This window comes from Mauremys mutica, chromosome 12 (genome assembly GCF_020497125.1).
Source record: "Mauremys mutica isolate MM-2020 ecotype Southern chromosome 12, ASM2049712v1, whole genome shotgun sequence".
Taxonomy (NCBI): domain Eukaryota; kingdom Metazoa; phylum Chordata; order Testudines; family Geoemydidae; genus Mauremys; species Mauremys mutica.
The window spans coordinates 81058005-81077084 of record NC_059083.1 but is presented as its reverse complement, the minus strand read 5'-3'; the positions used below and the strand labels follow the sequence as shown (position 1 = coordinate 81077084).

Below are 19080 nucleotides of genomic sequence, written 5' to 3'. Positions count from 1 at the left end.
TGCTAGATGTAACAGTCACACGTCACCATAACTTATCCCCATGTTGGTCAATCCCGCACAGCTCACCTGGGGCGCCTGAGCACCGGCACTGCTTTGGCCTAACACCATTACACGCAGTCATTAGGAATCTTGCTGTGCTTCCGTCCCACCCCCTTCGCCAGCTCCAGGAGATGAAACTGGGCCTGTTGACGGAGCCTGGGCAGTGGCCTTTCCAGGCTGGGCTCCTGCAGAGAAGTGCTGCGCTCGCTCGCGTGATGTCCTTGCTGTCGTGCTTCCTCCAGTTCCTGCTCACCCTCCTCTCCAAAGGCCCTTCCTATCCCTGGTGGTGGGCTGGTAGCTCTCTCCTTGGGTGTGTGCTGGTGGGAGTGGACTCCTCGGTTCCCCAGGGCCTTAGATGGAAATGTTCAGAGTCCGTGGGGCTGAATTTCATTCCTACGTCTGTACTTAGGCCGCTGACAATTCCCGGACAGACCAGGCACCTGCAGCTTCTCGTGAGGTCTGTGTGACCTGTGGTGTGATGGGGCCTGGCCCCGGGGCGTTCTCACAGCACACACAATCTGGTCACAGCAAACAGGGTTCAGGTCCCTGTTCCTGAGCTGCCGAAATATCAATTTCAGAGCCCAACTTTAGCCCCCCGTGTTCAAACATTTCAGCCGAATGACTTGTCTGAAGGTGAAATAGCAGCGACGTTGGGCGTTCCTGGGTGACATCCTGGCCCTCTGACTCTAACCTCAGACTGGGCTGGGGTGGCGGGGGATGGGCCTGACCGTTTTTGGCAGTTATGTGGATTTACTGTTGAAACAAACTGCCGGGCCTTGTTGCGTGGGTCTCTTCAGTGCTGCTGCTTTGCTCAGGGGCCTGTACCTGGCGGAAGGGGAGTCTCTCTCACTCGTATTGGCCCCTCAGAGGAAAGTCCATGGGCAGAGAGAGGGCAACGGCTCCTTTACAGGAGGGCTGATGTAACTCTTACTGATCAGGCTTATATTTGGGGGCGAGTGGTTGATGGCCAGTTCTGTTGGGTTTAACCCTAAAAACAGCGTCTTATGCCTGGTGGGGATTTTGTAAGGGGGCAGGTGCCCCCATACGCATGCATTTCCCTTGTACGTCCTTCCTGTGCCACAGTGAACACAGATGTACAGAGCAAAACTCTACAGCCTGAAAAAATGTGCCAAGGAGAGAACCCCAACCAACAGCTTGGGAGAATGGAGAGAACAGGTCTGAGCAGCCTCTGCTGTTAGAAGGGGCATCACCTCTTCCCGCCTGCTCCCTCACCCAAGCTACCAACTGACCATTCGCTCTGAACGCCCGTCTTCCCAGCAGCCCAGGGAGATGCATCCTGGGAAAAGCGTTGGCACTTGGCATGCTTGTTGTGCCCTGCAATGTAATGCTCCAACGGGGATTGTTCTCTGTTCAGTAGGGAACTAGCTGTTAGTGTGGAGCGCATGCTGGTCCACGTTTCCGTTGCTCTGTGCAAATGCAGGACAACAGTGCTCCCTGACCTCCAGCACAGAATTGACAGCTCACGTCCCTTATTCTGCTCTGGCCTGCATGGGGGCAGGGCTGCCTTCACGCTGCTGGTAAGTGGCTTTTCTCCAGAGCTGCACAGAGTGTGACTTCTGACCCATTCATGTAGAAAAACAAGTCTGGACCTTTTGTCTGTTGTTCACCCACTAGGAATTTCCTTGGCTTTAGCATCTGGCCTGTGGTGCCTGTCAACAACCTAATTCACTTCCCAGCATGAATGGGACCTACCCTGCCCAGGGAAGTCCACTGCAGGGACCTGGCGAGAGCTCCAGACAGTGGTAGCACTACTGCACCAGTGAGGCTCGTCCCCACACCCTGGGCCTCACGCTGGTCTAACGCTGCTGGCATCCCTAGCTGGACTAGCATTACGCCTGGCTGGCGTCGGTGCCATCCAGCTCAGAGCCGGGCCCCAGCTGTGCACAGGCTTCCGGCGAGCCAGAGACTCCGGAGGGGGCCCGGCCCGGTCTCGTACCAGTGGCCATAGGGCACTCAGAGCCTGGAGGCAAATGTCCTCGCTGCCTGGTCCCTCTCTCCTGCTGGAAGACGGAGCGTCTGTTGGCAAGAGGTGGCTACGCAGGGAAGAGACCAAGAGACTCTCGTCCTTCCATCCCAGCTGGAGGCGCCCAGAGCTAGAAAGCAGGGACCATGGGGGCAAGCAGGGCATGTCCAACATGAGGAGGAGGAGGGAGCAGCCCAGTTCAGTGCTCGTGGAAAACAAGCGCCGGTCAGCGTTCCTGCAGTGACGGACAATGGTTATACTGGACTCAACCACCCCGCACTCGGCTGCCTCGCGAGAGCCGCCACCCCTTGTTTAGACTTGATGAGACCAGTGCGTATTTGAATACATCCTGCAGGCAGCCAGAGACTAATTAAAATGAGGAATCTGGGTCACTAAAAGGACGTAGTTTCCAGTGATTCACCTGCCAGAAAATCCCCGAAGAAACCTGCACTGGGGCTTTCAGAGCAGAGAGAGACTCCGGCTCCTCCTCTCTTCCTCTCGCTGTTGCTTCTACTGACCTACTTTCTCTGCATGGCACATGTTAACGAGCTGCCGCTGCTCCTTGGGGGAGAGACCTGCCACTCCAGGGCTTTGGGTTCTACCCTGTCCTGGGAGCTAGATCCTCTTTAATCTTGCTGCTGAGATACGGCTTTGAAGAAGGCAGCTGGATGCCAGGGTGATGGGCACCTTTCTAACCCTAGATGGGTTGGAGGGGGAAGGTGTGCTCTTTGGATGGGTCAGCTGAAATACACCTCTGTGCAGGCTGACTCAGGACGGGATGGTCCCAGGCTGGTGCCAGGCTCTCTGCCCTGCAGCGTGTAGCACATGACGGATCTGCTCTGGCAGCATTTTACACACTTGTCTCCACGTCTGCCCAAGGTGCAGGGCAATGGCCCATTTGGTGTGCCAACTGGAGCTAAGCCTCACGTGCCACCAGACTCCCACCCTGTGATTCCGGGTGGGGAAAGAAACCTTCCAGCTCCTCACAGATACAGCCCCTGGTTCCACCAGCCTGCCCTGCCTCTGGCCCTGCATGTCTTGACCAGGGAAACCAGAGTGGCCTGTTTTTAGTGACCCTGGGCACCCGTGTGTGCTCGCTTGCACGCTCTCTCTCTCTGCCATTAGTGATGTTCTCCTGTCTCCCTGCCCCTGTCCAGCTCTCCCTCCCACCTGCTCCTCTGCCATGCTCACTGCCTTGGCAATTAGTCCCTGGATGGAGTCCTTAGGGGAGTTGGGAGCCCTGCGGTGACGTCAAGCATGTCATAGGCAATTAGTCCCAGCAAGTGGAGGTGCTGGCAGTGCCCAGCACTCGCTGAGTTTGTAGCTCCTGGATCATTGCTGAGAGCGGGGAGCCAGAGGACTCTGAGAAGCACGCTCGGTGCTGGTTACAGCTCAGGCATGTCTGTTTCCAGGCGAAACAGGTTGGCGTCCGCAGAGCTGCTGCCTTAGATCTGCTGGAACCTGCAGTGCTTGGGGGGGATTTGGCTTTGGAGCAGGGAAGGATGACGCCAGCACCCCAGGCTCCCAGGGGAGGTCATTTAAGAGCTGAGCTGAAGGGAACAAGGTACTTAACTCCCCCGTCACTGTGACTCGCCTTTGGCAAAATCAAGGCAAAGCCACCTCAGCAGATGGGTACAGTAAACCGCTCCTGCTTTTCTCTGCAACAACCACCCCTCCCTGTACTAGACCGCGCAAGAACCTATTCACACCACTAACTGCCCCTGGGGAAATTTAGCCAGCCACGCACAGGCTCCCTACCATGGGTTGCATGTATATTTAATACAGCTCCCATCACGCCACAGGCTCTGAGCACCCTGCTTTATGACATATGGCGCACATTACACCAATTAATCTAACTGCATTATGAAGCATCTCGCATGCCTTTGGTGTTGTATAAATAAAAACAATACTATGGCCTCGGGAAGAGCTCTGTGAAGGAAGATTTGTCCTTTCCATGGCCAGACACTGGTCCCCTAAAAACACATGACCTGACCTCCCTTGTGTCTTGTATCCTGAACCTCACACGGGTGCAGTAACATTGCAAATAATGCTGAGATGCGTTTCAGAAACCTGCATTCCAGAAAGCGCCAGTAATGAGTGGAACGCAGCTTCCAACACACACACACGCTCCGACCCCCTGGGACAGACGGGAGCCTGGGTCTTTGTTTTCTGCCTGGTAAAGCAGCTTCAGGTTGTCAGGGCTGTGGAGCTAGGACTCCGGCTGGTGGGTCCAGTATCCATCTCTCTTGTTTTATGGACTTTTGGGGGATCTTGCCATAAATGTGGATAATAAAAATGTCTCCTAGTCTTTCCCTCTAATGGCAGAACCAGCTGTGGGGGTTGGGGGTGAGGAATGTCCCTCTAATCATAGAGCCAACCTCATGGGGGAGAGGGAATGTCCCTTGAGCGATACATTCTGCCTTCCACGGCTGGCTCTGTGTGTGGTGGTTTTTTTCCCCACTGTGTCACAGGGAAGGCGGCAGCTCAGGGCTGTAAATCCGAGTCAGACCCTGTCCTTAAGAACACTCCCCAAGGCATAGGTCCTGTCCTCACCCAGCCTGAGCTCTCCATCTGCTCCCTCGCTCTCAAGGGCCCCTGGATTCAATGCACTTGGCACCGGCCAGGGTAACATCCTCCCTTGTTTGTTTCCCGCTGGAATGGCTATTTGCCCTGGCAGTCGCCCAGCATCACTTAAGCAGGGCCGGCTCCTGGAGCTGAGAGTAATCTTGAAGGCTGCTGCAGTCTCTTCCAACCAATAGGCCGGGAATCAGGACTGACGCTCCCCTTCCCTACCAAAGTGCCTCTGGCGTCCACCTCCCTGGTGCTGGAGCTACTCCAATCCCCACCTGACTGTGACTGGAGCCTGGGGCAGCCCAGGTGTACAGAGTGTCAAAGGTCACGCACCTGATTGGCAGGTGGAGAGCACTGGCTGGTGCAGCCTGGTAAAGTGATACAACTGCCCAGAAAAGATGGGGTTCAGTCCAGTGACAGGTCTGTGTGCAGGGCTGCTGAGAATTGTGGCGCCGTGGGGTCACTTGCCTTGCTGTCCTTTCTCACACGGCCTTTGGGCATCTCTGACAAACAAGTCCCTCGGGGCTATTCTCATCTGACTCGGCTTCCCCTCTGCCCCCTGAACTCCTGGCCGTTGGCTCTCCAGCTGGGTTCCTCCCATGCTGCAGTTTAGTGCACTGCCAACTAGCCACATGAGGTAGCAGAGAGACCCTAGGTGCCGGAGAAAGCACTTGTGCAGGGCGTGATGGCATCTGTGTCTGCTGCGTGTGTTCATGGGGAGTGGCAGGTGCCTGTTGTAGCTGAATTCAGAGGCTGGCTTGAGAAAGCCAGGAGACAAGCAGCTGTGGTGTCCTCGCTCAATGGAGGGGAGGGGATGCTCCACGTCCACCAAGGTGTGACCAGGAAGTTCTTTCCCTTCCATGGACAGCCCTCTACGCAGGAAGCCCAGCAGGTTAAGGAGGCCCAAGCAGGTGGGAAGTGGGCAGAAGTGTGCAAGAGGAACAGAGAGAAGGCGGGACCCAAACCATCTCTTTCTCGCTGCATGCCACTCAACAGCTTTTGCCAAGTTCTGTGTTACAGGGAGCCTTAATGCAACTAGATGGGGTAGGAGGAGAATGGTCTGACCCGCCCAATGCAGTCTGCTGTGGAAAGCAGCCTGGTTCTTTCTCCCAAACCCTCTGCACAGGGGCTGGGCTACAGACCATTAGTCTGCTCAGGTCTCTGCAGCCTCCAGCAGCTGGGGGACTGGGAAGTAGCCCATATCTGCTGGCAGACAGTAGGTCCTTTGCCTTTTCCTTACGCAGATCTTCATGTGGTGGGCAAAAGCCTCCATTAAACAGTTTCCCTTGAGCTATTACTCCACACTGGTTGTGCAGCTGCAGTCCGGCTGAAGCTTTCCCAGCCTGATTTACATGCTGATTTGCATAAAGCATGCCTGTCATGCTCCGCATTTGTGTTCTCTATGAAGTGAGTCAGAAACTCTCTTTTCTAGAGGCCGGCGCAGGTAACTCGGCAGAGCCAAAGGCAGGGCAGAAGATGCCAGAGGTAAAAATCATCCTTCGCACCCTGTGATGTTATCCAAGGGCCCTCACACCTGGAAGGAAACGTCCCCTTTATTTCAGGGATGTTATTATTTAATATCTAGACAGTAGCCCCAATAGCCCCCACCCAGATCAGGGATCTACAGTGGTAGGTGAGTTTCCGTGCCTATTAAAGCAAGGTCCAGGGCTTCCCTCCCACCTTCAGCTGCACCAATTTGCTTTGACCCTGACCTCCCCTGCAATCCTCCACTCCCTCTATTACACTCCTACATCCACATACAGCCTTTAACCCTGTCCACAGCACTGCCTGCTACTCTGGGGGGGGGGAGAAGGTCATTTTAATCAGAGCAGCATTTTCCCGCTGCTGGTAAGAGGTGCCTTTCAGTGTGTATATTTTTATTACTTTTAAACTGTAGTGCCATATAAACCTGCAGCTTCTGGTACTGTGTTCCTTTTCTGGACTGGAGGGTGGGCACTGTAGCTTTATACCCCAGCAACTGAAACATTTGAGTGCAACTAATATGATGTTTCCCTTGGAAAGTCTTTGCTCTGAGAACCAGGGAGTGTCTTGGGGAGATGAGTGACTCTGATCACAGGACAGAATCAGCCATAAATTCTGCTAAATAAGAATAGCATTTCCATTGCAAAGATGTAAACTGCTTCCACTGATACTGGGGCTGAGCAGCCTGTCCTTGGAGCAGAGAGATTTTTATAAAACATATGAAATGTACATTGGCAAGTATTGAATTGTCAGGCATGTGACATTGGAGGAGAGGATGTTGGTATCCTGGGATATCAATCTATGCTGTTGTGCGTGTGTTCTTATACCACACTCCTCATTGTAGTAGCTGAAGTCCTGCAAGCAGTGCATTAGCAATGTGACTAAAGCTCTGTCCCGGGGTGTTTGTTCTCCCCTCCTCTCCCCAAGGGGGAGAAGCCTGGAGAGTGGAGTGTCTTGTTTTGCTGGGGAGGGGGGTGAAATATACCAGGTGTGTGTGTCTGTGTTAGAGAAAGCAAGGTCAAAGAAATGAGTCTTGCCGGTGGAGTGGAAGGTGCTGAGGTTTGCGATGGCTCTTAGTTCCTGGGTACGCTTTGTTTTCCAACCTCAGAGCAGCCCCGGAGAACGTTAACACGTCTATCGTAACGGGGGGAGTGTGCGTATGATCTCAGTGTCCTGATGTGACCGTGGCTCCCTGTACAATGCCAAGTCCTTTCACTGGGCTTTGAAGGTGCTCAATTCCCCCCAAATCTAGGGAGAACTTGAGGAATTCGGGATGTGCCCAGAATAAGCAGGACACTAGCAAAGATGGCGACTGGGAATCCATGTGCCCCAGGCTGTTTTTTCTCTCCTCTGCTTCCTTCCTGGATCCCTGTCATTGCCCGGCTGTAACTTCTTCCCCAGCCTCCTGATCAAGGGGTCTTGGATGGGACTCTGCTGGCAACCCATCCGCCCCGTCTCTTTAATCTGCTGGAAACGTTACTATTGAGGGACGTGTCTCACTTCCTGCCTGTCCCTGGGGGGCTGAGCAAATTACTCTGGCACAGGTTTGATATGCTGTATCACTGCACCTTTGCCGCTGGAGGAGTCTTAGGGCTGCCCACTCCCTGCCAAGGGAACCAAATGCTCGTGTCTGCATCTGTTCCAGCCATGGCTGGCTGCACATGCTTCAGGCCTTTATTGCCTCTTGTAGAATAATCCTCAGGCTAGACATAGACCCTGGCTCCCCTAGAACAAAATCAGGCCAGCAATCCAGTTTGGGGCACCCTCCCCCTTCTTCAAGGATTTTTTTTTTTTTACTTGAAACAAGCCCAGAAGGAACAGGGCAGATCAAGGTACCAAACCCTCCTGGAGAGAAAAGGCTTTTATGGCAGGTTCACATGCTCTGGGTGGATGAGAGCTGCTTCCAAAGGAAGCTGTTTCCCTGACAACCAGAAGGCAGAAGGACATGAGGGAGATGGAAGCCAAATGTTTAGGGATGTCCTTAGCAGAGACTGTAAAGTGGATGTAGATACAGCTTCTCCCGAGCCCTGCCACCTGGGATGGAGCAGGCTGCAGCCCGGCAGTGCCCCAGGTGCTCCGCAACAGCAGAAATACTTGGGACTATGATCTTGCTACCAAAGCCTGGGACTCTATATCTTGCTCCCTGACCTGTCTTTCCCTTGCTCATGCCCCTCTTTGCCTCTTTGGTTCCTGTCTCACTGAGATGGGGATTGTTAGGACATTCAGATTTGGCACTCACGCCTTTGCCCTGGCTGGGATGCCCTTACACTGCTGCCACTCCTTGCTCAGCCAGAGAGTTTCCTGCAGAGCAACAGGAGGCCTGTCTCCTGTAGGAGTTGCGGATGTTCAGCCAAAGCATGCACAGCCCCTGACTGAACAGTTGTAATATTCATTTTTGAGATCGGGTAACCAGAACTGTGTGCCGTATTTAAGGTGTGGGCACACCAGAGATTTATGTAATGGCATTATGATACTTTCTGTCTTACTAGCTATCTCTTTCCTAATGGTTCCCAACATTCTTTTGGCTTTTTTGACTGGTGCTGCACATTGGATAGTTCTTTGAAAACATCTGCTCATGATGACTCCACGATATCTTTCTTGAGTGATAAACGATAATTTAGATCCCATCTTTTGTATAGTAGGGAATGTGTTTTCCCATGTGCATTACTTTGCACTTATCAACACAGAATTTCATCTGCCATTTTGTTGCCTCATCACCAAGTTTAGCGAGATCCCTTTGTAACTCTTCACAGTCAGCTTTGGACTTAAGTATCTTGAGTAATTTTGTATCATCTTCAAACTTTGCTACCTCACTGATTACTCCTTTTTCCAGATCATTTATGAATATTGTGAACAGTACTGGTCCCAATACAGATCCTTGAGAGTCCCTGCTGTTTATATCTCTCCATTCTGAAAACTGACCATTTATTCCTACCTTTTGTTTTCCATCTTTTAACCAGTTACTGATCCATGAGAGGACTTTCCCTCTTATCCCACTAGTTTGCTAAGAATGTTTGGTGTCAAAGGCTTCTGAAAGGCCAAGTATGCTGTATCATCTGGCTCACCTTTGTCCACCTGCTTGTTGACTCACCTAAAGAATTCTAATAGACTGGTGGGGTGTGATTTATTTTTCCTTTTACAAAAACTACATTGAGTCTTCCCCAGTGCATCATGTCTGTCTGTCTGATAATTCTGTTCTTTATTATAATTTCAACCGATTTGTCTGGTATTGAAGTTAGGCTTATTCGTCTGTAACTGCGAGGATGCCTCTGAAGCGTTTTTTTAAAAATCAGCAATGCATTACCAATATCTGCCTCCTTAGCATGAAAGGCCTTGTGATAGCTTTAGCATGAATGGTAACACACAAATCCAATGTTATAGGCATATAAATATAGGAACATATCATTTATACACCTCGCTGTAAAAAACATACATGTGCATCATGAACTAATGGTAGAAGATGCAAAGGGACTTTTCCTGCGAATGCTCTGTATCTTATACGATGGTTGTCTTTTTTGGTGACTGGGCTTCTTCAGATTCAATTCTAACAAAAGTTTGTAAGTGACGCTCACCCCACTGTTCTCTCCAGCCCCTTTACCCACACTCAGGTGACTTGGTTCCTGGGGCTAACTGATGCAATGCACTAGGTGTTCAACCACTTGTGAAAGCTAAGGTACAAGAAAAGGTCAAATGTGGCCTGTAATAGATGATCTCAGTGGACAGGCCTGGCATCAGGGAGGGAGTCTAAGTCTCAGGTTAGCTTAGGCTTCAAGGAGCCTTGGACAGAAATTCCTCTAAAATAACAAGCAAGCTGTGGCCAGCCCTGACCATCATCCCAGTAAGAGACCTGTCACGTGGCTAGTCAGGAAAGTTCACAGAACATCTGAAGGAGAGCCCAGTGTCTTTCTTCACTCTTTATTGTGTAAAAATAAACAACAATTCATGTAAATTTCAGCAATAAAATGAAAAAAGCATGAATACCAGTAGAAACAGTGCATTTCCAGAACTGCTGATGTGGATTGTGGCTGTGAGATATATTAATAACCCATTCAAAACCCAAAAAGACTGACAGCAAGTCATAGGAAAAATTTACAGCTTTGGTTAGCAAAATAATGACAAATTAAGATATATTTATTTTCTACCATTCTGTACAGTATATACATAATATCACTCTTTTTGGCAAATCAGATGCAATTAGGACTGTGGCTTTATTTTTTCCAATTATTAGTTTTTCCCGCAGCAAATTGTGCTTAAGCTGCTGATAGCTGAAGCCAACAGTTTCCAGTCAATAACTCAACAAACTGAACTTACAATGTTGGGGTTTTTTTAAGAGCACAGTTAAAATATGCTGCCCTGGGCCACGTTTTGGTATCAAGGTAACTTGATTTCTCTGCATCTCAATGCTGTGTTTTAAAATGGCTGGTCATGTGACCAGCTCTCTCATGGCTTGAGTAGGATCAGCCCTGGAGCGCAGCATCAACCTTGAACTGCTTGTTCCATGTCCCTCCACGTTGCATATTTATTTGCCACATCTTTGGAGTTTGTCACAGAGGCTGGTTCAGCCTCGTGTGAATTCTCTCTGCCTCACCCAACCCTACCACCGAAGATGGGTTCAGAAGCGGGCTAGGCGCTGATCTCCTGCAGACCAAAAGTTGTAAAGGGAAACCATACAAAATAGATCTATTACTTCAAAATAAGCTTCTCTTTATCACCCCCCCCCCACACACACACACCTACACTGTAGAGTCTTAAAGTATTTTTCAGGGACGCTCAGTTAATTTTATATCCTTTTATTTTTTTTCTCCTTCATAAAAATACCTTTTATTGGTAATAAACTTCCTTTTACAGTAAGATAAATAATATCTTGTGTTATCAAAAGCAGAAAGGCTGAAGATTGAGGGTAGCTAAACTTTCAGGGGCCAGGCAAGGCTATTTGACGCTGTCACACGTAGGGTGCCTGTGGCGCTAGGCAGAACAGACACTGCTTCTGCAGTGCTTCGTCTCTTAGAAAAGGACATTACCTGAGAGAGGCGTGGTTCAGTCAGTGCACCAGGGAGCAGCAGGGGCAGGGCGGAACGGACTCGCTGGAGGAGCTTCGTCCTCTCTCCCTTCTTTAAAGTGTTCGGGCATTAGGGGCGCCCAAGGAGGGCAAGGGCCGGGTGACTCCAGGCCCCGAGCTCGCCGGGGCGTGGGTGCGGGGCAGCCTGATGCTGGATGGACAGATCCCAGCGAGCCCGAGCTCGGGATGGAGGCAGGCGGAGCGCTGAAGGGACAGCGGGGCGGGGGGGGGGTGTGCCGTGGTGCTACAGGGACAGCTCCGGGGGTGCTGACGGGACCGCTCCTAGAAGTCGCAGGGCTGCTGGGTCGAAGGCCAGCGGGACCTGAACGTGTTTTGGAGTCTAAAGCCCGGAGCGGTTTAGCTGGAGCGGGAGGAATAACGCTGCCGCCCCAGCCGCGCTCCTGCCGGGACTGCGCCCCCGGGACATTCTATGGCCTGAACATCGCTCGGGCAACCCCCCGCCCGCCCGCCCCCAGCAGCCCCTGCCAGCAGCCCAGGGAACCCAGACGAAGCTCCCGCTGGGATGTCAAAGCCCGCTCACCCCGCCGCCGCCGCCGCCTCTGCGGGAACCCAGGGGTGCCGCAAAGCGGGGGGGGGGGACCGCCCCATAAACAGCCCCTCCTTCCTTTGTACCTCGCGCCAGTAAACGTGGGACAGGAGCCGCTGGGCTCAGAGCCAGGCCAGAGCTAACCCGCCTCCCCCGGCGGGAGAGGGGCGGCTCGGGAAGCGCCTGACCCGAGCTCGGGCACCTGCTGTGGCCAGAGGAGCCAAATCTCCTGCTTTGCCCCCACCCTCGCAGCTCCCCACAGCCCTGCGGGTCTCTGGCTCCTGCGGATGGGCGCTCTGACAGTAAATCACTGGCCAGCGACCCAGCAGGGCCCCCAGGCTACGTTGGCTTCAGCAAGTCAGAGCCGGAACAGGATCCCACATGGCTCCTAGGGGGTCTCCTGGCCCCGAACCCCCAGTTCCTAGGACACAGGGCAGGGCTGTTCCTGGCCAAGAAACGCCCCTGCTGGTCAAACGTTGAAGGGGGGGGGTCAGGCTGGCGAAGGAAGGAGCCTGGGCGCTCGGAGGGGTTTGCAAAGAAAGCAGGTCCCCCTGCCCCGCGAGGAAAGGGGGGGTGAGCGCTGCCCGGGTTTGCGGCTCCGCTTCCAAGCCCAATAGAGGAAGGAGGGGAGGTGTGTGGGTGGGGGGGTGCGCGGGGGGGGCTCCTGCAGAGCCAGTCCAAGTCAACAGGAGTCGCGCCCCGGCACTGAAAGACGGAAGGAGCCTCCCCCCACAAAGTAACGGGGGATCGGAGGCTCCTGCGTCAGCCCCACGCCCCCTGGCCCAAAGCGAACTTGTCGGGGCCGCCTCGTGCTCTGCCCCACCGCCACGGTGCTGAGGGGTGGGGCGTGCGGGTAGGACCGGAGCCGAGAACCCAGCGCCCCCCGCTTGGCTCCCAGGGGACGGGCCGCGGGGGAGGGGAGCAGGGGCAGGGGCAGCGCGCTCTCCGCGCCCAGGGCGCAGGTGAAGGGAGATGCGCTGAGGCGCGGCACCAGCCCAAGGCACGCAGGCTTCCAAGGAAGTTGGCAAGACAGAAATGAGCCGCTTCGGGGGCGCTGGGAGCGGGGACGCCGCGCTCCAGAGACAGCGCGAAGGAGAACGAACCAACCCTCTCACCGCTGGGGGCTGCCCGAGGCGCTGGGCCCGGCCCCCGGCCGGAGCGCGCCCCGCTGGGCCGGGGCCTGGGGCGTTGCTGGGGTTGCCTTTGCACGGACAGACGGACGGACGGGGGAGGGGACAGACTTTAGTCCTTGATTCCTGGCGGGGGGGGGCGCGCTCCAGCCCTAGTTGAGCTGGCGGCAGGCTTCGAAAGTCCACTTGGTGGCCCCCCCGTAGATGTCGATGTTGGTCTCGGACCAGGCGATGACGTTGCCGGCGGGGGCTTTGGTGCTGCACGTGGCCAGGTTGTAGATCTCCCCGGGGCTGAGCTTCCGGTCCCAGACGTTGAAATGGGCCAGTTCGCCCACGAACGCTTGGGTGGCGTCGAAGCCCCCGCCCAGGGTGTCCTGGGAGAGATTCAGCAGCGGGTCACAGGGGCCAGGGCGGTTCGCGCCCCTGCTGCCCGCCGGCGCTGGGCTCCGAGTCCCCGGGAACCAGGGCCCGAGTCCCGCTCGGGGAGCCCAGCTGGGGAACCGGCGCGGGGCAGCCCGGCTCTCCCAAGGCCCGGGGATCAGCGCCAGCCCCTGCCGAGTCAGGCTCCCCTCCACCCCTAAGGGGGAACCAGCCGCCTGCCTCGGCCCCTTCTGCAACCGCTGCGCCGCACTGTCCTTCGCGGAGGGGGGCGGGGGGGAAGCCACTGCCCCCCACCGCAAAGTCTGCCAGGGCGCCCGGCGGGGTGTGTGTGTGTGTGTGTGTGTGTGTGTGTGAGAGAGAGAGAGACACACACACACACACACAATCCCCCTCCTCTCCTTTGCCCTCGGGTCACTCCCCCCCTCCCCTGCAGCCCCCCAGGGCAGCCCCGGCCTTCTGGACCGCGGGGCCCCTGCTGCCTGCGCTGGCGGCACCTTACCTGCTCCTGGCCCAGGACCAGGACGCCCTGCGGTTTGATGGGGTGATAGGGAGCCAGGTTCTCTCCGTGGCCCCCCTGCGTGCCGTCCTGGTAGGCCTCCCACACGCCGTCCCGCGTGGTCCAGGTGATGCAGATATGGTGCCACTTCCCGTCGTTAATGACGAACGGGAGCTTAGCGACCTGGGGGTGGGACAGGGGGGGTTACTGCAGCCCCAGGGCCGCCGAGTCAGAGAGGTCCCTAGATCGGCCCGAGCCTCCCCCATCTCGGAGCCGAGTCTGCTGCGGGGCAGGGAGCTCCATGGCCCGGAGAGGGGGCCGCTGGGACCTGCCCCCGGCTCCCAGTGAGCTCAGGGAGCTGAAGTGGCGCAGGATCGGGCCCATTCTGCGGACTCGGACAGGGACTCGGACTCCACTGGCTGCACCAGCCCCAAGCTCCGGCGTAGGGCGGGTCTTATCCGAGCTAGGGGCCAAGCGTTTGGGTTTGTCAGTCCTGGGCCTCCTGGGGCCTGGCTCCCCCGGGCTGTCACTGTCCCCAGTGCACGGGGAGCGGGGTGAGACACGCCACGCCATCCCCGTGGGAGCGGCGGGGACCCCACGCGCGGGGAGCAGGGGGCTCTGCGGGGGCCCAGCCTACCTTGTCGTTAATGAGGATCTCCATGGGGTTGTTGCCCCACTCGATGAGCACCAGCTCGTTGGCCTGGCCCGGCACCGCGTAGGAGAAGGGCGTCCCCACGCCCGGCGAGGCGCTGGACTTGATCCACATGGCCACGGAGAAGGCGTACATCTCGGGCAGGCTCCTCTTCACCTTGGCGTACATGTAGTTGGTCCGCAGCGGGAAGGTCAGCTGGAACCTGTCGGCCGGCCGGCTGTCTTTCTGCCCTGCCCGGGGAGAGCGGCGGGGGGTCTCTGCACGGGGCCCGGCGGGGAGACAGCTGGGCCGGGCCGCCCCTTGCTCAGGACCAAGGCTAGCGGCGCCGGGGGCTACCCAGGAGCCCTTCCTCTCCTCCCACCCCCCGCATCCTCCTCCCTCCCTCCCCCCGTTATGTAACGAGCCTTAAGATGGCACCGTCCCAACCCCGCCAGCCCGCTGCTGCGCGCAGTCCGGGCCGTTGCACAGCGCTTGGGGAGCTGGGGTCCCCCCCCCCAGCCCGCTTCCATCTCCGCCGGCCCCAATCAACCGCCCGGGCAGGGCCCCAAGGCGCAGCGAGCCGGGACGGGCAGTCCCGCAGCCCGCTGGAGGTTGGGAGGCGGGAGGGCGCCTCGCACCCGCCCCAGCTCCCCTAGAGCAGAGCCGCGCAGAGGCGCGGGACCCAGGCGCGTCCAAAGCGCGATGGTTTCTAATGGGCCAGTTGCGGGTTTTCTGGGGCCAGGACACAACGCGGCGGGGTTAGGGCGCTTCCCGGATACCTGGTGAGCGAAGCAGGCCCCGCGGCCCCGGCCCCGGCCGCCAGGTCCCGCCACGGGACAAGGAACCAGACTCGGGGTTTAAAACGGGGCCCCTGGTTGGAGAGATCCCGCGGCTCGCTGGCTGGCCTGGGGGGGGGGTGATGTTTTTATCCCGCCCTCGCTAGGGTCTGGGTTAGGAACGGCCAGCGGCAGCCCGACCCGTTACCTTTCTCCAGGTCACTGATCCGCTGGTGCAGGGACGTGAGCGTGGTCTCTATTTTGCTGCGTTCCTCGGACTCGTTCTTCGTCAACTTTCCTTCCTCCAGGCTGTTCACTCGGGACAGAACTTGCTTCTCTAAATCGTCTATTTTATTCTGAAGCACGTCCCGCAGGTGGTTGGTCTGGCCCGAGGAATTGATCCTGCTAAACTGCTGCGGGGAGCACAGGGAACAAGGGGATTGTTACAAACCACATTAACCCCGAGCGGGCTTTACCCGGGACACGCTCCGCCGCGCACCAGCGGAGAGTTACACTCATTGAGCTCTGACCAAACAAGCGGCCTCGCTTAATTAAACTAAAGCGAACGCCGCCGGCGGAGTCGCGGTTTGGGCTGCGCTGCACCTCGCTGCATTCGCCCCGCAGACGGGACAACGCGGCACCATTACCGCTTACCCCGGGGCTCAGATGTGCACCGCGTAGAGGCATAAGTAGGATCGTCCCTTCCCCCTCTGCCTAGCGCTAAGGAGGAACAGAAAATGCAGGTACCTCTAGGTTTTCTAGCCTCGTCTTGAGTGACTGCAAAGTTTGCCCCAGTTGGCTCAAGGTCTCCGCCGCTGGCGCCCGGGACAGATCCCCCATGGTGTTTTTGGACGAGCCGGGCTGTTTGCGGCTGGATCCCCCGCCCGCTTTGGACTCGCTGGGGCCCGCCTCCGGCAGGCTCTGGCTCTCACACCTGCCCAGCTTAGTGGTCAGCTCCCTGATGGTCTCCTTGTGGTTCAGGATGGTCTCCTTCTGCTGGAGCACCGTCTCCCGCAGCTGCAGGACGGTGGTCTGCAGCTCCTCGGCGCTGCCGCTGCTCGGCAGGGAGGCGGCGCACATGTCCATGTCCACCGGCACCGAGGTGCAGATGAAGCGCGTCGGGCCGAAGCTCTGGGCCCATGCCCTCAGCAGGAGGACAGAGGCGAAGAAAAGGCTGCACGGGGCCCCCGCAGGCATGGCTGGGCCTGGCGCCACGTTCCCCCCACGCCGAGCCCCGTCCTTGGCTTCAGCACCCGGGAGCTGTCCAGCGAACTGCCGAGCCGACGGCGCTAGGCGGGCTGCTTTATAGCCCGCGGGCGGGGCTACGCCGCCATCGACGTCACGACGGGGTGGAATCCCGGTTTAATTGCCTGGCTGGCGGCGCGCGCTGGGGAAGGAAGCCCGGGAGGGGGAGGGTCCTGCCCGCTGGAGCTGGCGGGGCTCCCGCCTCCCTCTGCGGCAGAGCCCACGCACGGACACGCGCTCCGTGGGACAGTGCCTGGAAGGGGGGGTCACTGGAGCGGGGGTAACCAGCGTGCGCGCGGGAGCAGTGGTGTGTGTGGGTGTGCGCGCGCACGCAGGGGGGAGTGTGTGTGTACACACGCAGGGGTGTGTGTGGACGCACGCGGAGGGAGTGTGCGGAGCCGGGGGGGAGTGGTGGGTGTGTTTGTACACGCAGGGGTGCGTGCTGAGCCGGGGGTGTGTGTGGACGCACGCGGGGGGAGTGTGCGGAGCCGGGGGTAGTGGTGGGTGTGTACACGCAGGGGTGTGCGGAGCCCGGGGTAGTGGTGGGTGTGGGTGTGTACACGCAGGGGTGTGCGGAGCCCGGGGTAGTGGTGGGTGTGTACACGCAGGGGTGTGTGTGGACGCACGCGGGGGGAGTGTGCGGAGCCGGGGGCAGTGGTGGGTGTGGGTGTGTACACGCAGGGGGGTGCGGAGCCGGGGGGTAGTGGTGGGTGTGGGTGTGTACACGCATCAGGGTGCGGAGCCGGGGGGGAGTGGTGGGTGTGGGTGTGTACACGCAGGGGGGTGCGGAGACGGGGGGGAGTGGTGGGTGTGGGTGTGTACACGCAGGGGGGTGTGGACGCACGCGGGGGGAGTGGTGGGTGTGGGTGTGTACACGCAGGGGGGTGCGGAGCCGGGGGGGGAGTGCTGGGTGTGGGTGTGTACACGCAGGGGGGTGCGGAACCGGGGGGGGAGTGGTGGGTGTGGGTGTGTACACGCAGGGGGGTGCGGAGCCGGGGGGGGGAGTGGTGGGTGTGGGTGTGTACACGCAGGGGGGTGCGGAGCCGGGGGTAGTGGTGGGTGTGGGTGTGTACACGCAGGGGGGTGCGGAGCCGGGGGGGGTAGTGGTGGGTGTGGGTGTGTACACGCAGGGGGGTGCGGAGCCGGGGGTAGTGGTGGGTGTGTACACGCAGGGGGGTGCGGAGCCGGGGGGAGTGGTGGGTGTGTACACGCAGGGGGGTGCGGAGCCGGGGGGGAGTGGTGGGTGTGTTTGTACACGCGGGGGGGGGGTGGACGCACGCGTGGGGAGCCAGGAGAGAGGTGCCGCGGGCTCCCGTGCGGGGCTCAGCGCAGGCTTCTCTCCAGCACGCCAGCCCCTGGCATGGGTTTGGGGTGCTCCTCCCGCCCGCGCCCGCGGAATTAAAGCCTGCCGGGATAAGGGGTTGTTAATCCGGCCTGCGGGGGCGGGCGTTGCCGCTGGGCTCCGGCCCGCGCTCCAGGGGCTCCGCCGGGGCGGGCCAGGCGCCCGGCTCTGCCGGGAAGCGAGCGGCGTTCCCAGGCTCGGAGTCCCGGGGCGCTAGCCTGGGGGCGGTCACAGGACGGAGTCCCGGAGCTAGAACTGGAGACTGGCGCATCCTGCGGACCTGGCTCGCCGGAGCAGCGCTTAGTGCTGCCAGGGGCTCGCTGAAGGCGGGAGCTTTCCCAGAACCCCCCCGAGCCCAGCGCCTGAGCCAAGTGAAACGCTCCGCTCTGCCACCCGTGTGAACAGCCTAGGCCAGAACCTGGGCCCTGTGCTGTGGGCTCCGGCCATGCACCGCTGGGGCTCCCCCGCTGCAGAGGGACCCCTGGGGGTACCCAGCTGGCTCTGAGCCACCTGCCCCTGTGTACAGAGTGTCTAGCACAATATGGGGGAGGGGCTGATCCCTGATTGAAGTTCGGGGCCCTCCCATCATCCAACGTTAATAGTAACGATCATAATTCATAAAAGGGTGTTCCTGGGGGCCGGGGTGAGTGGGGGTGTGACCAGGAAACACTGGGCACTGGCAATCAGCCCCCGGCCTAGGCGACTCTTCCTGCTCTAGTGCCAGAGACCAAATCAGCCTCCAGCTGGCACCATCAGGGGAGCCCGAAGGTGGATTAGCGCCCCCAGCTCAACCCCACCCCACCCCCAAGTCCTGCCCTAAGCACAGTTGGTCTAGACTAGGCATCTGGCTTTGTCGGTTTCAGGAACACAGGATTCACATTTGTAGCACAGTGGTGTTGACTTGGTTGTGGGTGTGAGAGAGAATTTTTATTGAAATGGGGAAAACAAATGAACTGACAAAATTAAAGGCCTTGGTGAGGGTACTTGGTAGCCACGGTTACTCAGAGAAATTGCTGCCTTTTTATCTTCAGTACTTCAATCAAGGCTGACTATTATTCAAGTCTTCAGAACTGAGGATGTGGCGTTTCTGTTTGTATTCATTCCCCACCACCCTTCCCTTCAGATGGGAACCCACCGAGCTCCTCTTTGAATGGAAGTTGTGAGATTTGCATGAGAGCATCGGGGGTGCTTTCAGAGTGGTACAGACTGCTGCAAAATAGAATAAGCTTCTTTATGGTCCATGATACATATCGCCTTGTCTAATCTAGATGTGTTATTGTTTCCCGTCTCCACTCACTAATAAAAGGTTATACCAGCTGGTGAGTATCCGAACATTAGAGCGGAATGTGTTAGGATGAATTCAGATCTACCTATCTATCGTGTTTTTATGATGCATC

General features: G+C 57.6%; 1 protein-coding gene across 1 annotated transcript; it reads right to left on the bottom strand.

Annotated features, from left to right (window-relative positions):
- Positions 1 to 10005: 10005 nt before the first annotated feature.
- On the bottom strand, positions 10006 to 16385 carry NPTX1 (neuronal pentraxin 1). Its single transcript, XM_044983989.1, has 5 exons — positions 15844 to 16385; positions 15305 to 15509; positions 14327 to 14571; positions 13693 to 13872; positions 10006 to 13186 (listed from the first exon to the last, which is right to left on the bottom strand). The coding sequence occupies exons 1-5, from the start codon at positions 16291 to 16293 to the stop codon at positions 12965 to 12967; spliced, it is 1302 nt and encodes a 433-aa protein (XP_044839924.1). The 5' UTR covers positions 16294 to 16385; the 3' UTR covers positions 10006 to 12964.
- Positions 16386 to 19080: the final 2695 nt, after the last annotated feature.